The sequence below is a fragment of the Schistocerca americana genome, chromosome 6 (assembly GCF_021461395.2).
Source record: "Schistocerca americana isolate TAMUIC-IGC-003095 chromosome 6, iqSchAmer2.1, whole genome shotgun sequence".
Lineage (NCBI taxonomy): Eukaryota > Metazoa > Arthropoda > Insecta > Orthoptera > Acrididae > Schistocerca > Schistocerca americana.
The window spans coordinates 604,771,404-604,796,380 of record NC_060124.1 but is presented as its reverse complement, the minus strand read 5'-3'; the positions used below and the strand labels follow the sequence as shown (position 1 = coordinate 604,796,380).

Here is a 24,977-nt window from a genome sequence, read left to right as displayed (position 1 = left end):
CTGAAAGTTAGTTTAGAAAAGAATTAAAATGCAGCAGTTTGTACGGAAGGAGCTGCTACAGTCTTCAGCTCCCATGCACATTACACCCTGTAGTATCACAGACGCGAAATTCCCCCAGCTGATTGTCTGATTTTAAATCCTCTAGCTTACAGACACTTCCAATATTTCGGTCGGCTATCATAAATCTTATTACAACTACAACTCTCTGTCAGCTATGTGCTAAATTGTAAACTATGGGCCGGGCGGTGTGGCCGTGCGGTTCTAGGCGCTTCAGTTTGGAACCACGTGACCGCTACGGTCGCAGGTTCGAATCCTGCCTCGGGCATGGATGTGTGTGATGTCCTTAGGTTAGTTAGGTTTAAGTAGTTCTAAGTTCTGGGGGACTGATGACCACAGATGTTGAGTCCCATAGGGCTCAGAGCCATTTGAACCATTTGTAAACTATGGCGAATATATTCACAAATTGTAAACTGATAATGGTTAAAAATGTTTTGTAAACTTAATAATGTGTGCTTAGCTGGCGGTGATCATAAGCTTCTCTTCAGCGATAAAAACCTTGCTGATATTTGGGTTTGGCTCTCTAATCTACTTTAAACAGACGCCAATGTAAAGTCCAATGTCTCTACACTCATTCTGAAATAATCCTAAAATTTACCTTCACCTTTCTTCATTCGCCGTACAGATGATTAAATTCTGATACATTCTTCCTCTCCTCGTTCGTTTTATGCATCAATTCGCGACTGTCTTGAATTCTGAGAGCACCGTTTTCCAGACTGTTACAGCCCCTCCCCCAGCCACGAGGGCAGTGTAAATTCTGACTCGTTGGTGACTATGGAAAAATTGAGCAATAACTTCATTCACTGCCGATATTGCATTAGCGTTGTACCGAAACGCTCATGCTCAAATGTGGTGCTTATTTCAATAAAGATTATGTAATGAATTGAATAAAGACTGTTGCACAGAAATTACTCAATGAGCGCGACACCCTGCTAGATCACATATGTAGACAAGTGCTCCAATGACGAATACAGTCTTTTTCTACAGACAAGTAGCGATCAGTGGCCATACAGCACCCACGAACACCCCTTCAGCAAACGAAAAGGAACGTAACACAATACACTAATTTAGATTGGCGCCTGACAATTGTTCACTATTATTTGAAACTTGAAACAGTAAGATTTCGTCGGTGTGTTTTGCTGTACAACTTGATTTGGTTGCCAGTTGAGGTTTATGAAGATGTGACATTTTTGTACTCTAGAAGCCAATATTTCCGAGACGGAACTTTCAGCATGGATTCGTTTCATTATGGGGCCACATACACATAAAGTAGTTTCGTCACCCAGTCGATACGCAAGTTCGCTCTATTTTATTGTAGTTTATTGTTAATGCCCAGAATTTGTTAATATGTAATCGTTCTTTCCTTATGAGATATGCATTGTTCACAGCTAGTAAAATCTCGAATATTCCGGCTATAAAAATGTATCTTTAATTTTTTATTTTTCGTGATATAGGTAACGTATCGTAATTTATTTTTCAAGGAAGATATCATTTTTAAGGTTCTATTGATTTTTGTACATGCTTGTGTTTAACGTGTATTTATGACACAGCAAGTGATTTTTTTAAGTGTAAAAGACTAACAACGCACGTTCCTTCAGGAAAGGCTCTTAAATGTTGCCCAAGAATGTATTGGTAAACGTTAACAATAAATTGCTAATTCATTTGCTTGTTGCCTCACTTGCTGTTAGCTTCTAACAAGTGTGCATATAGAAACAAAAATAACGACACTTCGTGGGCAATAGCTGTAAGACCGGTGTGCAGCAATTTAAGACATCTTCGACGAACGAGATTTCTTAAAGGAAAACACACCATTTCTTAAATTTATTACCTTTCTCTTTTAATTTTAGTTCCATCCTCCTATATAATTTTCTTTGTGTAGTTCAGTGTAAATCGTACACGTCTTTTCTATACTCGTAAACTGAATGAATTCTCGCTAGTGGTAACTCCCCCCCCCCCCCCACCCACCCCCACCGCACTCCTGTGGGCGCCACTGGTTCAGATGGTAGTCACGTGGAGAGGAAGGAATTTGCGCATGTTTGACGAGCATGGAGAGTTGCTTCAAACCAGTCTTTGAACGGAAGATAACACCAGATAAAAAAATATCCCACAAAAGTAATTAAATGTATCACTGTTGTACAGAATTACACATTGTGTAAACTTTCTACAAAAAGTGAAAGGAAAACAAAATCTACGCCTTATTTTTTATGTCAGTAATTTCACATTGATTGTAGGATCACGTATAACAAGTAACAGATTTTATTTGCTTGCCTTAAATTGTTAACAGTGCATAAATTATTAAATAGAAATAAGAAGAAAAGGGCTATAAATAAGTGTTGAGAACACTCCACAAATTAAGTTTTCATTATAATTTTAGTTTCCATTTCCCTGCTTTGAGACAAGTAAACCAATTGGTTATGTCGTCCAAGTCAAATTTAGTAGTGATTCGTATTCTGTCGATAAGCTAGCTGCATTTTACAGTCTGCTTCACCTACACTCGACCTTGAATAGTCTTTTAACATTTTTAATTTGCTGAAACTGCATTGACAAGATTCTGGAGTCATTGGAATTATCATATACATACTAAAAAGCTATTTCGACCTTTGGATAAGCACATCGTAATACATACTTTGGAATAAACTTAAAAAAATCCAGATGGGAAGCTTTGTCAGTGTTGTCCAACATTTATTCCTGTTGCAATATGAAAGCCGCTATTTAGTTGAACAGTTCACCTGCACTGATATTTCTGCTATATTTGGCAAATATAGAACTCTCACTACAGCCGTTCCTGACAGGAAATTCAAATGAGCTCAAATGGTATGTTGTATATGAGATGAGTTTCCCATTTCAAATATTACGCTCTCAAATAATTTGACGAATTCTATCTTAATCAAGTCGTTGACAGATATCGGCAAAAATAGGAAGCCCTCACCTAAATCGCATGTTGTTTGGTTCAAGACACGGTGACCAGCCTTTGAGATCCTACAATACTATAGCGGAAGCAGCAGCAAAAACTCCATTGTTGAATACATGCAAACTGTTCGGCAGTAGTCATTTCTTAGTGACGCTACTTGGGCCTAACGACGCTGTGACAACAGAGTCCGGTTACAGTCTCAAGCCGAGGAGAGCGTTCCTTCTCGCAGGCAGAAGACAAGACAGGAGAGCGTGCGCTAGAATAGCTCGCACCTCTCCCCCGATTAATTCTCAAAACTTCTTTCGTTTATGCCAGCTTCTGCTTCTCTGAGCCCGCGTCTCGCCGCAAAGACACAGGCTGGTAAACAAAGGCCATTAACCGAGAGCTAACTCCCAAAGTATTTTTGATAAATTACTGCCCTCCGCCAAAGCCACGTCTTTGGAATCATTCCAGATAAAATGGTAAAATCGGTCACCGCAAAATCCATTTTCCAATAAGAAATAACTTTCTTCACATATGCAGTGTCAACGCGACATTTCAAAAGACGTAAATATATGGCATGTCATCAGTTATACACTGAAGCGCCAAACAAACTTGTATAGGCATGCGTATTCAAATATAGAGATATGTAAACAGGCAGAATACGGCGCTGCGGTCGGCAGCGCCTATATAAGACAAGTGTCTGGTACAGCTATTACATCGGTTACTGCTGCTACAATGGCACGTTATCGAGATTTAAGTAAGACTGAACGTGGTGTTATAGTTGGCGCTCGAGCGACGTGACTCGGCATCTCCCAGGTAGCGATGAAGCGGGGATTTCCCCTACGACCATTTCATGAGTGTACCGCGAATGCCAGGAATACGATAAAACATCAAATTTCCGACATCGCTACGGCCGAAAAAAGATCCTACAACAGCAGGACCAACGACGACTAGAGAAAGCCGTTCAACGGGACTGAAGTGCAACCCTTCCGCAAATTGCTACAGATTCCAGTGCTGGGCCATCAACAAGTGTCAGCGTGCGAACCATTCAACGAAAGATCATCGATATGGGCTTTCGGAGCCGAAGGCTTGGTGACTGCACAACACAAAGCTTTACGCCTCGCCTTTGCCCGTCAACACCGACGCTGGACTGTTGATGACTGGAAACATGGTGCCCGGTCGGACGAGTCACGTTCAAAATTGTATCGAGCGGATGGACGTATACGGCTATGGAGACAACCTCATGAATCCATGGACCCTGCATGTCAGCAGTGGACTGTTCAACCTGGCGCAGACTCCGTAGTAGTGTGGGGCGTGGGGAGTTGGAGTGATATGGGACCCCTGATACGTCTACATACGATTCTGGCAGGTGCCACGTACGTACGCATCCTGTCTGATCACCTGAATTCATGTCCATTGTGCATACCGACGGACTTGGGAAATTCCAGCTGGGCATTGAGACACCCCACACGTCCAGAATTTCTACGAGGTGGCTCCAGGAACACTCTTCTGAGTTTAATCACTTCCAATGGCGACCAAACTCCCCAAACATGAACGTTATTGAGCATATCTGGGCCGCCTTGCAACGTGCTGTTTACAAGAGATCTTCACCACTTCGTACTCTTGTGGATTTATGGACAGCCCTGCAGGATCCATGGTGTCGATTCCCTGCTGCACTACTTCAGACGTTAGTCGAGTCCACGCCACGCCACGTCGTGTTGCGGCGCTTCTGTCTGCTCGCCTGGGCCCTACACGTTACTAGGCAGGTGTGCCAGCTTATTGGGCTCTTCAGTGTTTATTCCCCGTTATACGTGTTGGAAGGCTTACTAACCAAAATATAATGGATGGCAAACACCAAATTGTCAAATAGCACAGTTGCTTGTTGACGTTAGAGTGTCAAACTTCAGCAGGCGCTATGTCTATTCAGCGAAGTAGATGCTGTCAGGCAGTGCTTTAAATGCCTCCGATACGGGCACATGAGCAATGTCGGTCTCAAACGAGACTCAACAGATGCAGTGGTCCTCTTTCTGTAGAATCCTATGCCTCACCTGTTGATATTTTGCGCACTGTGGCGCTCCACACCCACCCGCGGATCGATCCCGTCCTGAATGTCACAGATGACGAAGAGCCCAGGAAGTAGCTGCGGTTAATAACATAGGCCTGAGGGATGCGCTGAACATTACTTGTAAGCTGACCTTCCCTTGCGTCATAGGGAGACAAAAACTTTTTCTATCCTCGACCGATAGTTTCTGCTCAAACAAGTACAGCGCTTCAGATCACCAAAATAAAGAACTTTTCCCGCCGGTGCCCACTTCAAGCTTAGATGGTTATCAACGCGTGAATGGGATTGGTGGCAAACGTGTGGATGAGCCTCGTCAGACAAACATTGCTCACCGACCTTACCGCCGACCCTAACACGCATGAGTGGTCTAGTACCGAAACCTGCTGTTCCCCACGCAGCCTGCAATCATTCCTATGTGCCTGCTGCACTCAGGGCAACAACTTGGCTAGTACCTAATCAACGACAGCCTCTAGTTCACAACGAACTAATCGATAAGATGAATATTATAGACATCGTCATTCAAAAAAGGCGACTATGAACGACAACGATATCAGGCTTCTCGTAACAGGTATCTTTGATTCTCTCCCATCCTGAATCATGAAGCCTATAAAAGTATTGCAGTGGAACGCAACATCATCTAATTCCAACAGAGAAAGCTTACAAAGAGAACTATGCATCAGTAAGCCTGATATATCCTGTTACGCGAAAAATGGTTCAAGTCTCAGCAGACTGTTCGCTTCAAAAATTATTTCATGATATGGAAAGGTAGGGTCGCTGTAGTAGTAAAACAATGCGCTGCTGCATAAAAGATTCCCGTTAACTGCAAAAAACAATGAAATCAAAGTAGTTGCTGTGTAGATACAAGCTGCTCACAAAACCTTTACAGTGGTAGTCTCTGTGTATAAAGCTCCCCAATTAGAATCGCGGAACATGACTTGGGACTCCTAATAAACCAGCTTCCGTCTCCATCTGTAATAGGTGGTGACGCGGATTCCCATCATGTTGCTTGGGGAGAAGACATTACTGACAGGAGTGGCAGGTCTTTGACGGATGTGATCTAAGTGTGTGTGTGTGTGTGTGTGTGTGTGTGTGTGTGTGTGTGTGGTTGCATCCGAAGGAGCCAGCCGTTGTGGCCGAACGGTTCTAGGCGCTTCAGTCCGGAACGGCGCTGGTGCTACCGTCGCAGGTTCGAATCCTGCCTCGGACATGGATGTGTGTGATGTCCTTAGGTTAGTTAGGTTTAAGTAGTTCTAAGTTCTAGGGGACTGATGACCTCAGAAGTTAAGTCCCATAGTGCTCCGAGCCATTTGATTTTTGTCTAGGGGACTGATGACCTCAGGTGTTAAGTCCCATAGTGGTTAGAGCCATTTGAACAATTTTTGAAGCCTCTGGAGGGCGTTCAACATCGCAGTCATCAGAGCCTGTACGCTGGCTGCGTGAGGCGAATGAGGCTATAGCACACAGATAAGGAGAACCTAAAATACTACGTAAGACCACTTCTTTACACGAGCACGCGTGACTCCTCTGAACGGGACAATGGGGCAAGGGAAGCAAGGCAGACCATTGCAGTGACATCTGATCTGGAGAGCCACTAAGAGGCAAGTCCAGAAAAGAAGATCGACGGATCATAAAAATAACAACGGTATGAGCCAGTCGTCCTCTAACACACTAAAAGTGGCGACCTATGAGCTTAGGTAGAAGTGAAGACAAAACACAAAATTGTAAAACACGTCCCACATTCCGCTCATTATCACCTACGTTAGACGACAGACCTGTCAGTAAACCAGCTTGAGCCCTTCCGTCATTATATAAAAAAACAGTTGGATAAAATGTGGCGAACCGTAACCAGCACACCACATGCACCACGAACAGGTGGTTCTTCACGTCTGAGAAGGAAGGCATGGGTCTGGGGGCTGCGTCCTATCCGAAATCGCGCTGGACAGACTTCATCAATTCGAACTGGGCGGAAGGAGGTGCTCCACGGGCTCACTGTCTCTTTTATTGATCGCAACTTATTTTCCGTCACGCCCAGCCACTCTTCCTCCCAAAGACGCGTGACAGACCTTCGCATCACGACAGTGCAGCGCGCAGAGTGATACGGCAGTCATTTACGCTGGGAAGGCTACACGCCTCCTTGGCCGTGGTATCGGCCAACTCACTCCCACGCACGTGTCCTGTTATCCAGCAGAATGGACCTCCTTTCCTTGCCGCTGCAAGTGCAGGATGGCGTGAATGTTCTGGACACTTCTGTCTGCTGTGTACGTAGACTGGATTGTCTGCAGCGCAATAAGCGAGTCAGAGCAGATAAGGAATTCGGATCCACGCTCAGGTTTCATCTGGTCTACAGCTTTAAAAAGCGCTTAAAGTTCGGCGTCACAGATAGTACACGCACAAGGCGGACGGAACCTAAAGACAGAGGCAGGTAAAATGACAGAACAACCGACAGCATTCCTCTCTTTGCACCCATTTGTGTATACCACGTTACAGTCCTGGTGTTCATTTAAAGTGATAAGAAATTAATGCTTCAAAACGTAGTCTGGACTGAACAATTTGTTGCTCTCTGTCAAATCTAAAATTATTCTGGGTTTCAATAACAACCAGGGCTGAGCTTTGCCCCAACACCCATGCTGAATGTTTGGTGGAGACACTTCCAGATCCAATAACAGCTGCTTTGCCCGTACACCGAACGGTTCCGTCCCTCATGGACGACTTCGATAGAGTCGTTATAAGGATGCACAGACATTAATACACTCGTGCTCATAAATTAAGGATATTACTGATACATGGTGAAACAGCGCTCTGGTGGGCGGTTTGCGGGTTTAGTTCACCTCGGGGTGTGACCATGCGGTGCATCTGACCTGTGGTCGTCGCACGGTGGCGCTGCCAGCAGTCCACATACGCAGAGGTGTGTTGGTGGATGGCAGAGTGCGGTGAAGCGAGTAAGTGTTCAGACGTTTTCAGACGTGTTAATGGTGACTGTGTGTTGAAAATGGTTCAAAGAACACATACTGATGGCGTTATGAGGGGTAGAATTCTAGGGCGACTGGAGGCTGCTGAAACGCAGCAGGTCGTAGCAGGGGCCCTCCATCTGCCACAAAGTGTGATCTCAAGATTATGGCAACGATTCCAGCAGACAGGAAACGTGTCCAGGCGTTACAGTATGGGACATCCGCAGTGTACAACACCACAAGAAGACAGATATGTCAGCATCAGTGCCCGCAGACGGCCACGGAGTACTGCAGGTAGCCTTGCTAGGGACCTCACCGCAGCCACTGGAACAGTTGTCTCCAGATACACAGCCTACAGACGACTGAACAGACATGGTTTATTCGCTCGGAGACCTACAAGGTGCATCCCACTGACCCCTGGTCACAGGAGAGCCCGTAAAGCCTGATGCCAAGAACACAGTACATGGTCATTGGAACAGTGGTTCCAGGTTATGCTCACAGACGAGCCGAAGTATAGTCTGAATAGTGATTCTCGTCAGGGTTTCATCTGACGTGAACCAGGAACCACATACCAACCCCTTAATGTCCTTGAAAGGGACCTGTATGGAGGTAGCGATTTGATGGTGTGGGGTGGGACTATTGATTGGTGCAGGTACACCCCTGCATATCTTTGACAGAGGAACTGTAACAGGTCAGGTGTATCGGAAACGTCATTTTGCCCCAGTACGTCCGCCTTTTCAGGGATGATAACGCACGGCCCCACCTAGCTGCCATCGTGGAGGAGTACCTTGAAACAGAAGATATCAGGCGAATGGAGTGGCCTGCCTGTTCTCCAGACCTAAACCCCATCGAGTACGTCTGGGATGCCCTCGATCGACGTATCGCTGCACGTCTTCAAACCCCTATGACACTTCAGGAGCTCCGACAGGCACTGGTGCAAGATTAGGAGCCTATACCCCATCAGTTGCTCGACCACCTGATCCAGAGTATGCCAACCTGTTGTGCGGCCGTGTACGTGTGCACGGTGATCATATACCATATTGATGTCATGGTACATGCGCAGGTAACAGCGGCGTATTGTAGCACATGTGTTTCCGGACGGTTTTCTCAACTTATCACCAATACCGTGGACTTGCAGATCTGTGTCGTGTGTGTTGCCTATGTGCCTATGCTATTAGCGCCAGTTTCGTGTAGTGCCACGTTGTGTAGCACCACCTTCTGCAATTATCCTTCATTTATGAGCGTGAGTGTAGCTGCAGGGAAAGCCAGCGAAGTCGGAAACGACAGGAAGTAGAGCGCCTTTTTAGCCACAAGGAAATCCCAACGAGCAGCTAATGGCGGCTGCCCTGCCGCTACACACAAGGTCCATACAGGGCTCGTCCTGTAGGCTCCTGTGGCCAGTCTGATGCCTCGTGGTGTACGGAGTCCAGCATCTTTCTATATGTTGGTCGTGCTGAGCCATAGACCGTACATCCACGTCAATAAGCGATCGAACGAAACGCTTAAAGAACTGCATGAAGCAGTATCTATCTGCTCCCCGTTCTTCCCATTCAAGCACTTCATGATATCCAGCGCTTTAAGGGCTCGCGTTGATGTTATCGAAGACAATACCCTAGTGATAGTCACCGATGGTGCTCCCACTGTGGTTTCTACTCCCTTACATAGTTTTGCAATAGATATAACGCTTTGCACCCCTTGTTTTAATGAACTTTCTAACTGGCATGCTAAAACCGACTCAATGGGGTCAGGTCATCTCACAATAGAATTTTTCATTAAAATAAACTTTGATACTAAGCTGTCGACTGTTTATGTAGATAGTAAATGAAAAATTGCAGAAGCCATCTGGGACAAGTATAGGGACATGGTTCGAAGAAACCTCGAGACTATACAGAGCAACTTACAGGAAAAAGAAGCATACCAAATTTTAATAAATGCTATAGAAGCCGCGGCGGATATCGCCATTCCTAAGAATAAAGCATTTACTGTTATGAAGCAACATTCCGATTCTTGTCTCTCGGGATGTGCCCCAGGGTGCAGTTTTAAGCCCCCTCTCGTATATTCCGTGTGTTATACTTATGGTTTAGAAAGAATAACCACTGTCCCGACAAAAAATTTACAATGCACCGACGATGTTTGTGCTTAATCGACTGCAGGCTCATATATTCAGGCTGAAACGGAATTACACACACTGGTACAGAACACATCGATGAATAACAGTCTATCAATCGGTTGGAGATTTCTGCTGAGAAATCGTGATCGTATCTTTTCAAAAATCAAACTCTGCTTGCATTTTGATCACCCCAAATGCGGAAAGTACACTTTCCAGATAAAATCTCATGATCGATTCCTCGTCATGATATTTGACTCTGAGCTCAGGTGGGCGCTTCACATAAATGTATTGCTGGTAAATGTAAGAAAGGATTAAATGTAAGTCACCCTCTCACTCGTGTATAGTGAGGAACGTATCAAAGTATTCGACTCATGGTGTATCGGGGCAATATTCGATCTCGACTGGGCTACCATTGTATGCTGCATCACAATGTGCCTAAGACTTACCACTTAAAATTAGATAGTCTTCAGTTCACAGCCATTCGCACCTGCTTTGCTGACATGCGTTCGACACGTACAAATGCTCTTCTCGCGGAGGCAGAAGAGATGCCCTTAAGCATTAGACATCAGATGGTGTGAGGTCAATTTTTCATTCAAGGAAAGGCCTCCAAGGAAAGTCCTGTGTATAAGAGTAGAGACTACATTTACCAATTACGGAAAGCCTCCAACAAAAGTATGTAAGAGTGATTCCGAATCAGAAGCTGAAGTAAACCATATTTTGTTCTAGTGCTCCAAATTTGACAATGAACGATCGCAATTTCTGAGCACTTTGATGTCTATTGGTTACCTTCCCCCTCAATCAGTATCTTTTTTTTATTTCTAAAGACAATCGTATAACGTGATTGTCAGTTTTCTTAAGAGTATAGGCAAAAATCTGCAGAATTCATTTTTTTCTGCAGAATTCATTTTTTTCATTTATTTGTACGTGTTGTTATTCAATTTAAGAGGTAGTGTCAAGTGATTGGATGAGTATGTCCAGCTAACTTATCAAACTATTTGTTAAACATTTCTTGTGGCAAAAGCTTGAGATTTCAATTCTGTATATAAGCATTTTTGCGTTTCCTTTGTACAATCATGTATTCTGTGTAAACAAGTGTTCTCGATCGCTAAATACGGTACACACTCTGGAGGCCAAATAAAACAAAAAAAAAGAAAAAGAAATAATTCACTCTCTTGTTTACTTGCCGATATTAATCGGAGATAACTTCTGTGCGTAGCAACCAAGCTATAACAATGTCGTTGCATTATGTGAATACTAACATATTAATTCGTTTTAAAATTAGCCATAAACAAAGTCTCTTTCTTTCATGAATTAATCATCTTCCACTTTCAATAAGGTCCTGGAGATAATTTCTCTCCTTTTTAACCTTAAAAATATGAATTAAAGTCTCTCTTAGGAGCCTGACAAATCTGAGCTTATATTCCTATTTCTTTTGGAATTAATATCTTTGCTTTTTATAACATGTCAGACTTTGCCTTATTTTATTTCTGACTTCATTTCACCACTTTACAATATTTGCAAATTGTTCGTTTGCTATAAAACTGAAGTCTACTTTTTAAAGATCTTCGAATATTAAATATTGGCAAATGAGATTCGGAACACTATTTTTATTTTCAAAACAGAAACTATTCTGTCTTTATTGTCTGTTTTCTTTCATGAGTTGGAACAAATCAGGTTTGATTTTACTAGGGCTCACCAGTCAAACAAGACCCTCAAAGCGAAAAAAATAAACCTGAGTGTCACTTGACTTTCTGCGGACCCATTACCATTGAAATTATTTGAAACGCTCGATAGGAGACACAATTAGGGTGTCTTCAATAATAATTGTTCTTGCTTTGCGTTTAGGGTTTTATAGGAAAAGACACTAAATTCGAGAACTCGCTTGGAAAATTCCTGTCAACTTAGATTGGTTTTCGCTGTATCACATACAACAGTAGGCCGTCCGTTCCACTGATTACAAAGATAACACAGTCCGTGTACCTATAGAGAGGTTTCCAAACATTAAATAAAATACATCGACGCTTACGCTGAAGTCGCAAAATAAACCCTTACAGAATATTTCAAAGTCACTATTTTCTAAGAGCTTGTTTTCATCTTGAAATCCGCTAAGACAACAACGCAGAGGCACTATTTCCTTAGCGCGTGCATTCCTCATCTTCAAATACTAATAAAGATTTCGGGTGATAGCGTCACTTATCTCCCACAAGAAAATGGAAAATCTCCAATCTGAGATACGGATCGCCTACAAACGAGTGGCTTTCAAGTTACACTTCGTTCAGTAACTGTTTTGGCATAAAATCACCAACTACGAGAAACCAATCCTAAATATATCGTAGCCACTACTGCTACCTCAGACAAAATATTAATTTCCCAAATAAATCAATCACTTCACGCTTTTCGTCCCAGAAAATCAAATAAAAATTATCACAGATCGGCGTAAATATATTTCAAGCAAGCCGATAATAATCTCACGGAATTCACCTAAACGACTGTAGCGTTTGATTCGAATTGTCCCGAGTCTCATCCGATTCGGACTAATGTTAGTCCGGCTACCAAGAAACAACACTTAAATTGAGTTTCTCATAGGAGAAACCAAGAACCACTTACGATGAACAAACATTGCACGCTAATTCTCCCTTTTAACCGTAGCTAGTCTTTCATTGCGGCTGTCATTGGAGTCTTGCGGTGGCCAGCTGCCTCGTAGATGTTATCTTTGCCGCAAGCCGCAATTGTCTTGTCGTCCATGCGTAGTTGAGTTGCTGACTTTGGCCGCATTCTGCTGCTCAGATGATTTCAGGCGACAACCTCTACAACAGCTTACAAAAATTCATATATACTGAAGCGTCAAAGAAACTGGTATAGGCATGCGTATTCAAATACAGAGATATGTAGACACGCAGAATACGGCGCTGCGGTCGGAAACGCTTATGTAAGACAACAAGTGACTGGCGCAGTTGCTATGTCGGTTACTGCTGCAACAATGGCGGATTATCAAGACGTAAGTGAGTTTGAACGTGGTGTTATAGCCGGCGCACGAGCGGTGATACACAACATCTCCGAGGTAGCGATGAAGTCGGGATTTTCTCGAAATAACATTTCGCGAGTGTACCGTGAATATCAGGAATCCGGCTGGAGAAAGATCCTGCAAGAACGGGACCTGCATGTCAACAGGGGACTGTTCAAACTGGTGAGGCTCTATAACGATTTGGGTTGTGTGCAATTGGAGTGATATGGGACCCCTGATACGTCTAGATACGACTCTGGTAGGTGTCACGTACGTAAACATCCTATCAGATCAGCTACATCTATTCATGTCCATTGCGCATTCCGACGGTCTTGGGCAATTCCAGCAGGACAATGCGACACCCGAAACGTCCAGAATTGCTACACAGTGGCTCCATGAACAATCTTCTGAGTTCAAACACTTCCGCTGGCCATCAAATTCCCCAGACGTGAACATTTTTGAGCATGTCTTGGATGCCTTACAACGTGCTGTTCAGAAGATATCTCCACTTCCCCGTACTCTTACGGATTTATGGACAGCAGTGCAGGATTCACGGTCCCAGTTCCCTCCTGCACTACTTCAGACTTTAGTCGAGTCCTGCTACGTCGTATTGTGGAACTTCTGCGTGCCCACGGGGACCCTACACGATATTAGGCAGGTGTACCAGTTTCTTTGGCTCTTCAGTGTAGCAACAGCTAGCGAACAACTAATTAAATGCACGTTTATTTTCATAACAGTAAATTTTCATAATAAGATCAGGCGACACCCACTAGTGATGCCGATTTAGCGAAACAAAAATTTGGCGCATTACACATGACATCATAGTTCGGGAACTTTTAAGTCTATGAATGGCTGCAAGTGGTCTCCAAGTAGCCGAACGTCCAGAGGACCCAGTCCATTCCATGTAACAACGGCCCACACGACTATAGAGCCACCACCAGCTTCCACAATGGCTTCTTGACAACTTAGGCCCACGGCTTCATGTCTTGTGCGCCTCCCTCGAACCCTGTGATCAGATTTTACTAACTGAAATCGGGCCGCAGCTGATCAGGTCGTGATTTTCCAGTCGTCTGGTGTCCAACCGATGTGCTCACGCGTATGAGAGAGGCGCTGAAGGCGATGTGGTGCTGTTGGCAAAGGCGCTCTCCTCAGTCGTATGTTTCTATAATCCATTAACGGCAGAATTCGCCGTACTGTCCTAACTGATATGCTCGTCCTAGGTCCCATATTGATTCTGCGGTTATTTCACGCAATGATGCTTGTCTGTTAGTACTGGCAACTCTTCTCAAAACCCACTGTTCGTCAGAGTTTCGAGTCCTCCCTCAATCATGGATGTGTGTGTTGTCCATAGCGTTTAAGTTAGTTTAAGTTAGATTAAGTTGGGTGTAAACTTAGGGATGACCTAAGCGGTTTGGCCCCATAAAATCTTACCAAAAATTTAAATTTTTTGTACAAACAGATTTTGTAGTGTTTTGAATTTTCTGGTTAGTGCTGCGGCTGGATTTCCGTATTTTTTTATTGGTAGTTAGCTTAGCTATAGTTCAAGAAGACAAGCCTATACTCTTTCTTACCATATCTCTTCATACTGAATAGTCAAAAGAACATTTTTCAAGGGAAATCAGTAATTTTGAAACAGTTGGAAGATGTAGTAGATCAGATGTACCGTAAAGTAACAGATGAAGTCACACATGGTACACACTAGGTGCAATTTCAGTAAAAAGATTATAACAATTGATCATATCAAGAACAACAGAATTGATGGTGCTAAATTCTACTGGGTTCCTGGACGCGGAAAAACATACTTACTTGATGTAGTTAATGCACTAATAGTATTCAGAAGCGAGCCACGAACAGTGCCTATGTTTCTTGAGTGAATTAACATTCGCTGTGGCCGAGCGATTCAAGGCGCTTCAGTCCGAAACTGCGCTGCTGCTACGGTCGCAGGTTCGAATCCTGCCTCGGGCGTGGATGTGTGTGATGTCCTTAGGTTAGTCAGGTTTAAGTAGCTCTAAGTTCTAGGGGACTGATGACCTCAAATGTTAAGTCGCATGTGTTCAGAGCCATTTGAACCATTTGAATTAACATTACTCGACAAAGAAAAAAGAAAAAAACTTCATAAAGTCAAGTATTTGTTTGTTATATAATTGAATGTAACAGTCTGAGAGAATATATTTGTAATGGTACTAATATTTAGAAAATAGACACGTAGTTAGTGATGTGTCTATGTATTATTGTACTACATGAGAGAGCATAGAATTCGGGAGAAATACTTTTATTTGAAATTTCCCACATAGTTCAAAGCTTGAAAACATCTTGTACCCTACCTGTCTATAACTGAGTAAGCATGTGTTAAGGTGTTTGCATTTTCTAATTTCTTAATAGCCGAGAAAGACGAAAATACGCCAGTGGTCTGTGAATTAATGTTGTTCATGTTGTACTTATTTTAACAAATTTTTTGTGTTTCGTATTATTTTGTTTGAGGTATTCATTAGGTGACCGACAGCGGACGGATTTAGTTATTACAAATCCTGAAGTCTTAAGTATGTGTTGTGATGACCTGCTAACGACATGAACAGTACTTTCGCGTCGCAGCTGGATGTTCCTCCATTTAAATATGAGGCAACGAAAGAAGCAGCAAAAAAGTGTAACGTGAAAGTTGATGAGTATCATTCTCAGCTTGACTTTTGCTCATGAATGTGCACTGGTGTAAATAATAAAATCGGGCTTGTGAATTCGTAGCCGGACTTTGTGTCACTTTACGGCATCAAAGAAAGCAATTAAAACCATGACCGTCTTGGCTGATCATTTTATTAAACAACATAGCAGAAGAAAAAAACATAGATTTATTTCTTTTGACTTAGACTCCGCATTCTGAAAATGAACTTTCTACAGTCAGAGAAATATGTAGAATAAGTTTATGCTGCAAGGTAAATGGCGTGCTGTTCAAAGATTCACGAAAGAATTAATATCATAGCATGTCAGCATCTCGTCACTTCTCACTGTCAGTTTCGTGTATGTTTTGTGCACATGGGCTTTCCTGGGAAGCGCTGAATTCTGCGACAACACATAACTAGAATAAATCACACAGACGATCATGAATATCGTTCTTCACATGTTCCATTTATTCGCGAAGTAGTCCCAATATTTAGAACAACAAGGCAGTATTCCTTGCCCCAAAAGTTTTAAGAGATGACTTCCCTACCTATTCCGGTGAAATGATATCGTAATCCGTTTGCAACTATTGCTTTTATATTTGAGAATGGTCAGTTAATTCGCTGATATCAATTCTTACCGGAGAATATACTCCCCCTCTCTGTGTCCAGAAGCTTATTCCCTACATAGGAGATGTGGACAATGAATGCTATTGAGGTCCGCTCAGTGATGCGCAGCCATCAAAATACTGACTTCAACGTGAGAAAACACCGGCTCTATCTGATTTCTTATGGTGTGCATTAACAGAGAACGGTAACAAGGAAAACAAATGAAGCAATGATACTAACACTTAGCGAGCCATTCAATTCGTATGACCTACAAGCCGTCCACATCCCATTTATGTGCACAAAATTCTTACGTATTGCGAACAGAATACTGGAACTGGGAACAATGACTGAATGGTGGCACAAAATGGCGAGAAATGATCTATTGCGACCAGGAGACAGGCAATATGGACACCAATCTCATTTTGTTCTCAAGAACATGGCGATTTATTCAGCTTCAAAACTACCTAGATTTTGCATGAAAAGAATGTGTCAGATTAATACACTAATCTTTGGTAAGATGTAGAACAATCGCTACATGTTAACCTAACAATTTCATCATGAATCGCTACCAAACTCTTTCAAGCACAAACTAAGCAGTATCATATACACTGAAGAGCCAAAGAAACTGGTACACCTACCTAGTATCGCCTATGGCACCCATGAGCACGCACAAGTGCCGCAACACGACGTGCCATGGACCTGAGTAATGTCTGAAGTAGTGCTGCAGGGAACTGACACCGTGAATCCTGCAGGCCTGTCCGTAATTCCGTAAGATTAAGAGGGGCTACAGATCTCTTCTGAACAGCACGTTCCTAGGGATCCCAGATATGCTCAATAATGTTCATGTCTGGGGAGTTTGATGGTCAGCGGAAGAACTGAGAAGACTTTTCCTGGAGCCACGCTGTAGCAATTCTGGACATGTGAGGCGTCGCATTGCCCTGCTGGAATTGCCCAAGACCGTCGGAATGCACAATGGACACGAATGGATGCAGGTGATCAGTCAGGATTCTTCCGTTCGTGTCACCTGCCTGAGTCGTACCTAGATGTCTCAGGGGTCTCGCATCACTCCAACTGCACACGCCCCACACCATTACAGAGACTTCACCAGCTTGAACAGTCGCCTGCTAACATGCAGGGTCCATGGATTCATGAGGTTGTCTCCATACCCGTACACGTCCAGACACTCGATACAATTTGAGAAGACACTCGTCCGACCAGGCAACATGTTTCCAGTCATCAACAGTCCAACATCGGTGTTGACGGCCCCAGGCTAGGCGTAAAGATTTGTGTCGTGCAGTCAATACGGTACATGAATGGGCCTTCGGCTCCGAAAGCTCGTATTGATGATGTTTCGTTGGAATGCTTCGCAATCTGACATTTGTTGATGGCCCAGCATTGAAATCTGCAGCAGTTTGCGGAAGGGTTGCACTTGTGTAACGTTGAACGATTCTCTTCAGTCGTCGTTGATCCCATTCTTGCAGGATCTTTTTCCAGCAGCAGCGATGTCGGAGATTTCATGTTTTGCCTGTTTACAAATATTCACGGTACACTGGTGAAGTGGTCGTATGTGAAAATCCCCACTCCATCGTTACCTCGGAGATGCTGTATCCGACCGCTCGTGCGCCGACTATAATACCACGTTCGAACTCACTTAAATCTTGATAACCTACCATTGTACCAGCAGTAACCGATCTAGCAAGTGCGCCAGACGCTTACTGTCTTCTGTATGCGTCACTATCGTAGCGCCGTAGTCTGCCTGTTTACATATCTCAGTACTTGAAGCCATGCTTATACCAGTTTCTTTAGCGCTTCAAAAAAAAAAAAAAAAAATATATATATATATATATATATATATATATATATATATATATATTGGTGTTTTGCCCTTAAAGAGCGCATTTGGACTAAACTACATGGCCAGTTCCTTTTGCTGCCTTCCTTGGTGCCCAAACTTCCCTCATTCGCTCGCTGTGTTTCTGTTTCCGGTCCTCTGTCCATGCTTCTTGTCGGCTTTGTGTCTTCGGCTTCATCTTGATTGCCTTTTTGGTTGCCCATATTTCTTTCATCTTCTGGCTGTGATCTTGCTTGCGTTCTTCGGTCCATTTTACGCCTGTTCGTTTGTCACATATGGATATATGACACGCGAGAGCACTGTACAAGGGAATACTTAGATAATTTGGATTGCTCACCCTCTCCTACGTCCTCACACACATTCTCCCATACTCGTACTGAATCATGCATTGAAATTCCTTCCAGTTGGAATGTACACTACTGGCCATTAAAAATGCTACACCAAGAAGAAATGCAGATGACAAACGGGTATTCATTGGACAAATATTTAATACCTGAACTGACATGTGATTACATTTTCACGCAATGTGGGCGCATAGATCCTGAGAAATCAGTACCCAGAACAACCACCTCTGGTCGCAATAACGGCCTTCAGAGGCCTGGGCATTGAGTCAAACAGAGCTTGGATGGCGTTTACAGCTACAGCTGCCCATGCAGCTTCAACACGATACCACAGTTCATCAAGAGTAGTGACTGGCGTATTGTGACGAGCCAGTTGCTCGGCCGCCATTGACCAGACGTTTTCAATTGGTGAGAGATCTGGAGAATGTGCTGGCCAGCGCAGCACTGGAACATTTTCTGTATCCAGAAAGGCTCGTACAGGACGTGCAACATACGGTCGTGCATTATCCTGCTGAAATGTAGCGTTTCGCAGGGATCGAATGAAGAGTAGAGCCACGAGTCGTAACACATCTGAAATGTAACATCCACTGTTCAAAGTGCCATCAATGCGAACAAGAGGTGACCGAGACATGTAACCAATGGCACCCCATAGCATCACGCCGGGTGATACGTCAATATGGCGATGAGGAATACACACTTCCAATGTGCGTTCACCACGATGTCGCCAAACACGGATGCGACCATCATTATACTGTAAACAGAACCCGGATTAATCCGAAAAAATAACGTTTTGCCATTCGTGCACCCAGGTTTGTCGTTGTGTACACCATCGAAGGCGCTCCTCTCTGTGATGCAGCATCAAGGGTAATCGCAGCCATGGTGTCCGAGCTGATAGTCCATGCTGCTGCAGACGTCGTCGAACTGTTTGTGCAGATGGTTGTTGTCTCACAAACGTCCCCATCTGCTGATTCAGTGATCGAGACGTGGCTGCACGATCCGTTACAGCCATGCGGATAATATGCCTGACATCTCGACTGCTAGTGATACGAGACCGTTGGGATCCAACACGGCGGTCTGTATTATCCTCCTGAACCGACCGATTCCATATTCTGCTAACAGTCATTGGATGTCGACCAACACGAGCAGCAATATCGCGATACGATAAACCGCAATCGCGATAGGCTACAATCCGACCTTTACCAAAGTCGGAAACGTGATGGTACGCATTTCTCCTCCTTACACGAGGCGTCACAACAACGTTTCTCCAGGCAACACCGGTCAACTGCTGTTTGTGTATGAGAAATCGGTTGGAAACATTCCTCATGTCAGCACGTTGTAGGTGTGAATTCTCTGAAAAGCTAATCATTTTCATATCACAGCATCTTCTTCCTGTCGGTTAAATTTCGCGTCTGTAGCACGTCATTTTCGTGGTGTACCAATTTTAGTGGCCAGTAGTGTATTAATAAAACGTACTAAGTCCCACTGCATATATAACCAAAGAGCTTACAACCTATGAGCCCCTACAGAAGAATAATCTACTTTCAAAATCAGCTTTAGAGATTCAACAAAAATTCTTTTCCCCAATTAAACAAATGCTTTCACACGCTAAGACTGACACAGTAAAGGGTGGCGCATTCGCACATTCTGTAGTGCGTGACCAGCAGACCAATTCTGCTCTGTCTTACTCACGTTGTTGCCTCCGTAGCTGAATAATCTTCACACGATTGTTTTCTTAAGTACACCACATTCGCGCGCTGCCTACCATCATTCTTTGCTTACCTCAGGATTGGCGCTTCTCATTGCCTGGTCTACAGACTGCGAGAGCAGCGGCATTTACTCAGCACGTGTCCATTCCTGGGAGTTAGAAAGGAGTCACACGCAAGCTGTAAAACTTGTAAGTACACTGGAAAAGGATCTGAGTGAACGTGGTGTAAGCATTCCATTGGCCGTGCGGCTGATGGTCACGTAGTACGTTAGAGGCAATGTCTCAGTTACCACAAAACCGTACTCGTCCCCACAGTCATTACTCCATACGCAATTTTTTTCAAATTAATATTATGCATCCTAGCTTGAACTAATACAGGGCAAGCCAACAGCCTTCGCCTTGTCTGTCTAGACCCCGACCACCAGGTTCACTGAAGCCAAAGTAACCCATCACTCACCACGAAACGTTGCTTACCCGAGGAAAGTATTTCACTCACGGGTTAAATCTAGGACTTATTCTATCACAAGCAATAAATTATTCAAAATTATCTCTACGTACACACATGGTTTCATCTACATTATCGAGACGGAGACCTTCTTTCCTAGCTGAAAATTCTAACATTAGCAAATCTCCCGTTTAGCTTTCTGAAAGCATTTCCTGTGAAATTTATCTTAGAACTCTCATATACAATACCGACATTCGTGAGATCATTCGGAGCTCACACAAAAATCAACTTCACACCTTCACAGTCAGCGCACTCGCTCCCCGTCCGATCTTTATGGAGAGGAGAGCTGGACTTCCTTAAGGTAGCTGACTACAGCATACTGCATCTGCAGATCCTAGCGCTTCTTTGACTTCTACACCAAAGGGTGATACTCATAAGTTCGTAACGAATTGTAATTGCAGTAGCAGAATCCGTGACATCCTATCCAACACGTAGCTGAGGACACACACAAGGGGACAGCCACACAGATTACCACTTAACTCAAACAACACACAAAGTAAAGCTAAAAGGAGTATGAGGATACACGAAGATTGGGATAGGATGTTCAAAAGATAAAGACGTACACTAAGTCGTACACAGGCTTTGAATAACTCACAGGAAAAACAGTCGATCATGGCTTTATGTCTGAATTTTGCAACAAAATGTGAAAGAGGAACAACGTTACGCTTTCAGTTTTAGTGACTTGAAGAGTATGTTTACGAGTAACAAATTTGAGGTACAGTTATGAGCAAATCGTTAATACAGAGAAGATACTTGCGGATTAGAATACAATTCCGTCTGGGTGACAGTACGTTTTTAGCGTAGAGACTATTCTACTTACCTAGACGAGGAGATTGATCTGTACAGGTGACACCATCTGTTCAGAAATCTGTTGTACAGGAAATAAGTGGTTAAAATGGAAGTGAAAAATTTTCAATTTTTTCTGGTTATATTTATTAATAACATACCAGTAACTACATGGCTTTACAGAATCACATTCTAAAAGTTTTGTCGCCTTTGTCAGAGACAATAATTTTTTAACTGTCTACAAGTGAGAGTAATCGAATATGTAATTAATTCTGGTCTAGATATCACACTGAAAATAACTTTCGTTTGTGTGAAAGGAAAATTATTTGTGGCACAGATCTAAGTTCTAAGACGCAAATTAGACTACGTTATTTTTGTTTGAGAACTTTTGTGCAACATCAGGAACGGAGAGATCCTGCAAGGCAAGCAAAAACTCTCATCGAAATGATCAACTGAAGCTATATTCTGCTTGTGACGTCGCCCCCTTGTAAATTAATTGACGGTAGTAGAATAGACAGCAAGGTAGAAGCGTCGGAGTAAAGATGAGGATGCGGAATTGCCTAAGGTACTGACACCCTTCTAGCGGTACGTGTGTGTCGCGAAACTGCAAACGGCTCGCACGATTGCAAGGTAGAAGTGACACGCCGTATTGTTAGAAAGCGAACACGACAGCCCACTGAAGGGACAAGATCACCTAGGCTTTGCGTAATTTGTTGTGCAATCTGCCTCTAATCCGTTAAGATGCTACTCGACGCTCTGAGCGGAAGTTATCTCTGGAGAACTGGGCGCTGCAGTGGCGGCGGCGACGGCGGCAGACGGCGGCAGACGGCGGCTACTGCGGCGGCGGCGTCGGCGTCGGCGCCGGCCCTGGGGCTGGCGGCCGCTCGGCCGCGCGCAGCTGCGTGCGGTGCGGGAAGCGCAGCTGGTAGGCGGGCTCGCCGCCCTCCGCCACCCACACCGAGCCGTTGGGGGCGGCGCGCAGCACGTGGAGGGCGGCCGCGGCCACGTGCTCCGGCCTGCGCGCGCGCACACACACACAATACAGAGCAGGGGTCAGCGGCGACAGGCAGCAGTCGCGCCTCGACAGTCCGTCACGCTAAATACACTACTGGCCAAATTGCTACACCAAGAAGAAGCTCAGATGACAAACGGGTACTCATTGGACAAATATATTATACTGGAACTGACATGTGATTACATTTTCACGCAATTTGGGTGCATAGATCCTGAGAACACAGTACCTAGAACAGCCACCTCTGGCCGTAATAACGGCCTTGATACGCCTGGGCATAGAGTCAAACAGAGCTTGGATGGCGTGTACAGGTACAGCTGCTCTTGCAGCTTCAACACGATACCGCAGTTCATCAAGAGTAGCGACTGGCGTATTGTGGCGTGCCAGTTGCTCGGCCGCCATTGACCAGACGTTTTCAGTTGGTGAGAGATCTGGAGAATGTGCTGGCCAGGGCAGCAGTCGAACATTTTCTGTATCCAGAAAGGCCCGTACACGACCTGCAACATGCGGTCGTGCATTGTCCTGCAGAAATGTAGGGTTTCGCAGGGATCGAATTAAGAGTAGAGCCACGGGTCGTAACACATCTTAAATCTAACGTCCACTGTTCAAAGTGCCGTCAGCGCGAACAAGAGGTGACCGAGACGTGTAACCAATGGCACCCCATACCAACACGCCGGGTGATACGCCTGTATGGTGATGACGAATACACGCTTCCAGTGTGCGTTCACCGCGATGTCGCCAAACACCGATGCGACCATCACGATGCTGTAAAGAGAACCTGGATTCATCCGAAAAACTGACGTTTTGCCATTCGTGCTCCCAGGTTCGTCGTTCAGTACACCATCGCAGGCGCTCCTCTCTGTGATGCAGCGTCAAGGGTAAACGCAGCCATGGTCTCCGAGCTGACAGTCCATGCTGCTGCAAACGTCGTCGAACTGTTTCGTGCATATGGTTGTTGTCTTGCAAACGTCCCCATCTGTTGACTCAGGGATCGAGACGTGGCTGGATGATCCGTTACAGCCATGCGGATAAGATGCCTGTGTTCTCGACTGCTAGTGATACGAGGCCATTGGGATCCAGCACGGCGTTCCGTATTACCCTCCTGAACCCACCGAGTCCACATTCTGCTAACAGTCGTTGGATCTCGACCAACGCGAGCAACAATGTCGCGATACGATAAACAGCAATCGCGATGGGCTACAATCCGACCTTTGTCAAGGTCGGAAACGTGATGGTACGCATTTCTCCTCGTTATACGAGGCATCACAACAACGTTCAACCAGGCAACGCCGGTCAACTGCTGTTTGTGTATGAGAAATCGGTTGAAAACTTTCCTCATGTCAGCACATTGTAGGTGTCGCCACCGGCGGCAACCTTATGTGAATCCTCTGAAAAGCTAATCATTTGCATATCATAGCATCGTCTTCCTGTTGGTTAAATTTCGCGTCTGTAGCACGCCATCTTCGTGGTGTAGCATTTTTAATGGCCACAAGTGTATAAACAAAATACTCTGATACTTGACTTTTCCTTGATGTTGTGATACGAATGATTCATATACTATGTGATCAAAGTATCTGCACACCCCTGAAAACATACGTTTTCATATTAGGTGCATTGTGCTGTCACCTACTGCCAGGTACTCCATATCAGCGACCTCAGTAGTCATTAGACATCGTGAGAGAGCAGACTGGCGCGCTCCGCGGACCTCACGGACTTTGAACGTGGTCAGGTGATTGTGTGTCACTTTTGTCACACGTCTGTAAGCAAGATTAGCACACTCCTAAATATACCTAGGTCCCTGTCCCGATGTGATAGTGAAGTGGAAACGTGAAGGGACACGTACATCACAAAAGCGTACAGGCCGACCTCGTCTGTTGACAGACTCCGCCGGCAGTTGGAGAGGGTCGTAATGTGTCATAGGCGGCCATGTATCCAGATCGTCACGCATAAATTCCAAAATGCATCGTGATCCACGGCAAGTACTATGACAGTTAGGCGAGAGGTGAAAAAACTTCGATTTCATGGTCGAGCGGCTGCTCGTAAGCCACACATCATGCCGGTAAATGCCAAACGACGCCTTCCTTGGTGTAAGGAGCGTAAACATTGGACGATTGAAGAGTGAAAAAAGGTTGTGTGGATTGACGAATCATGGTACAGAATGTGGCGATGCGATGGCAGTGCGTGGGTATGGTGAATGCCCGGGCAGCATCTGCCAGGATGTGTAGTGCCAACAGTAAAATTCGGAGGCTGTGATGTTGTGGTGTGGTCGTTTTTTCATGGAGGGACTTGCACCCCTTGATTTTTTGCGTGGCACTATCACAGCACAGGCCTACATTGATGCTTTGAGCAGGTTCTTGCTTCCCACTGTTGAAGAGCAATTCGGGGATGGCGATAGTATCTTTGAACACGATCGATAATGCACGGCCTGTGACGGAGTGGTTA

At 44.5% G+C, this 24,977-nt stretch overlaps 1 protein-coding gene across 1 annotated transcript in view; it reads right to left on the bottom strand.

Annotated features, from left to right (window-relative positions):
* Positions 1-776: 776 nt before the first annotated feature.
* LOC124620340 (15-hydroxyprostaglandin dehydrogenase [NAD(+)]-like) overlaps positions 777-24,977 on the bottom strand; it is a 185,887-nt gene continuing 161,686 nt past the window's right edge. The window contains exons 7-8 of the mRNA XM_047147014.1: positions 22,418-22,539; positions 777-829 (exon numbers count right to left, since the gene is read on the bottom strand). Of these exons, the coding sequence (XP_047002970.1) occupies positions 777-829; positions 22,418-22,539 (175 nt within the window). The remainder of the gene's footprint in view (positions 830-22,417; positions 22,540-24,977) is intronic.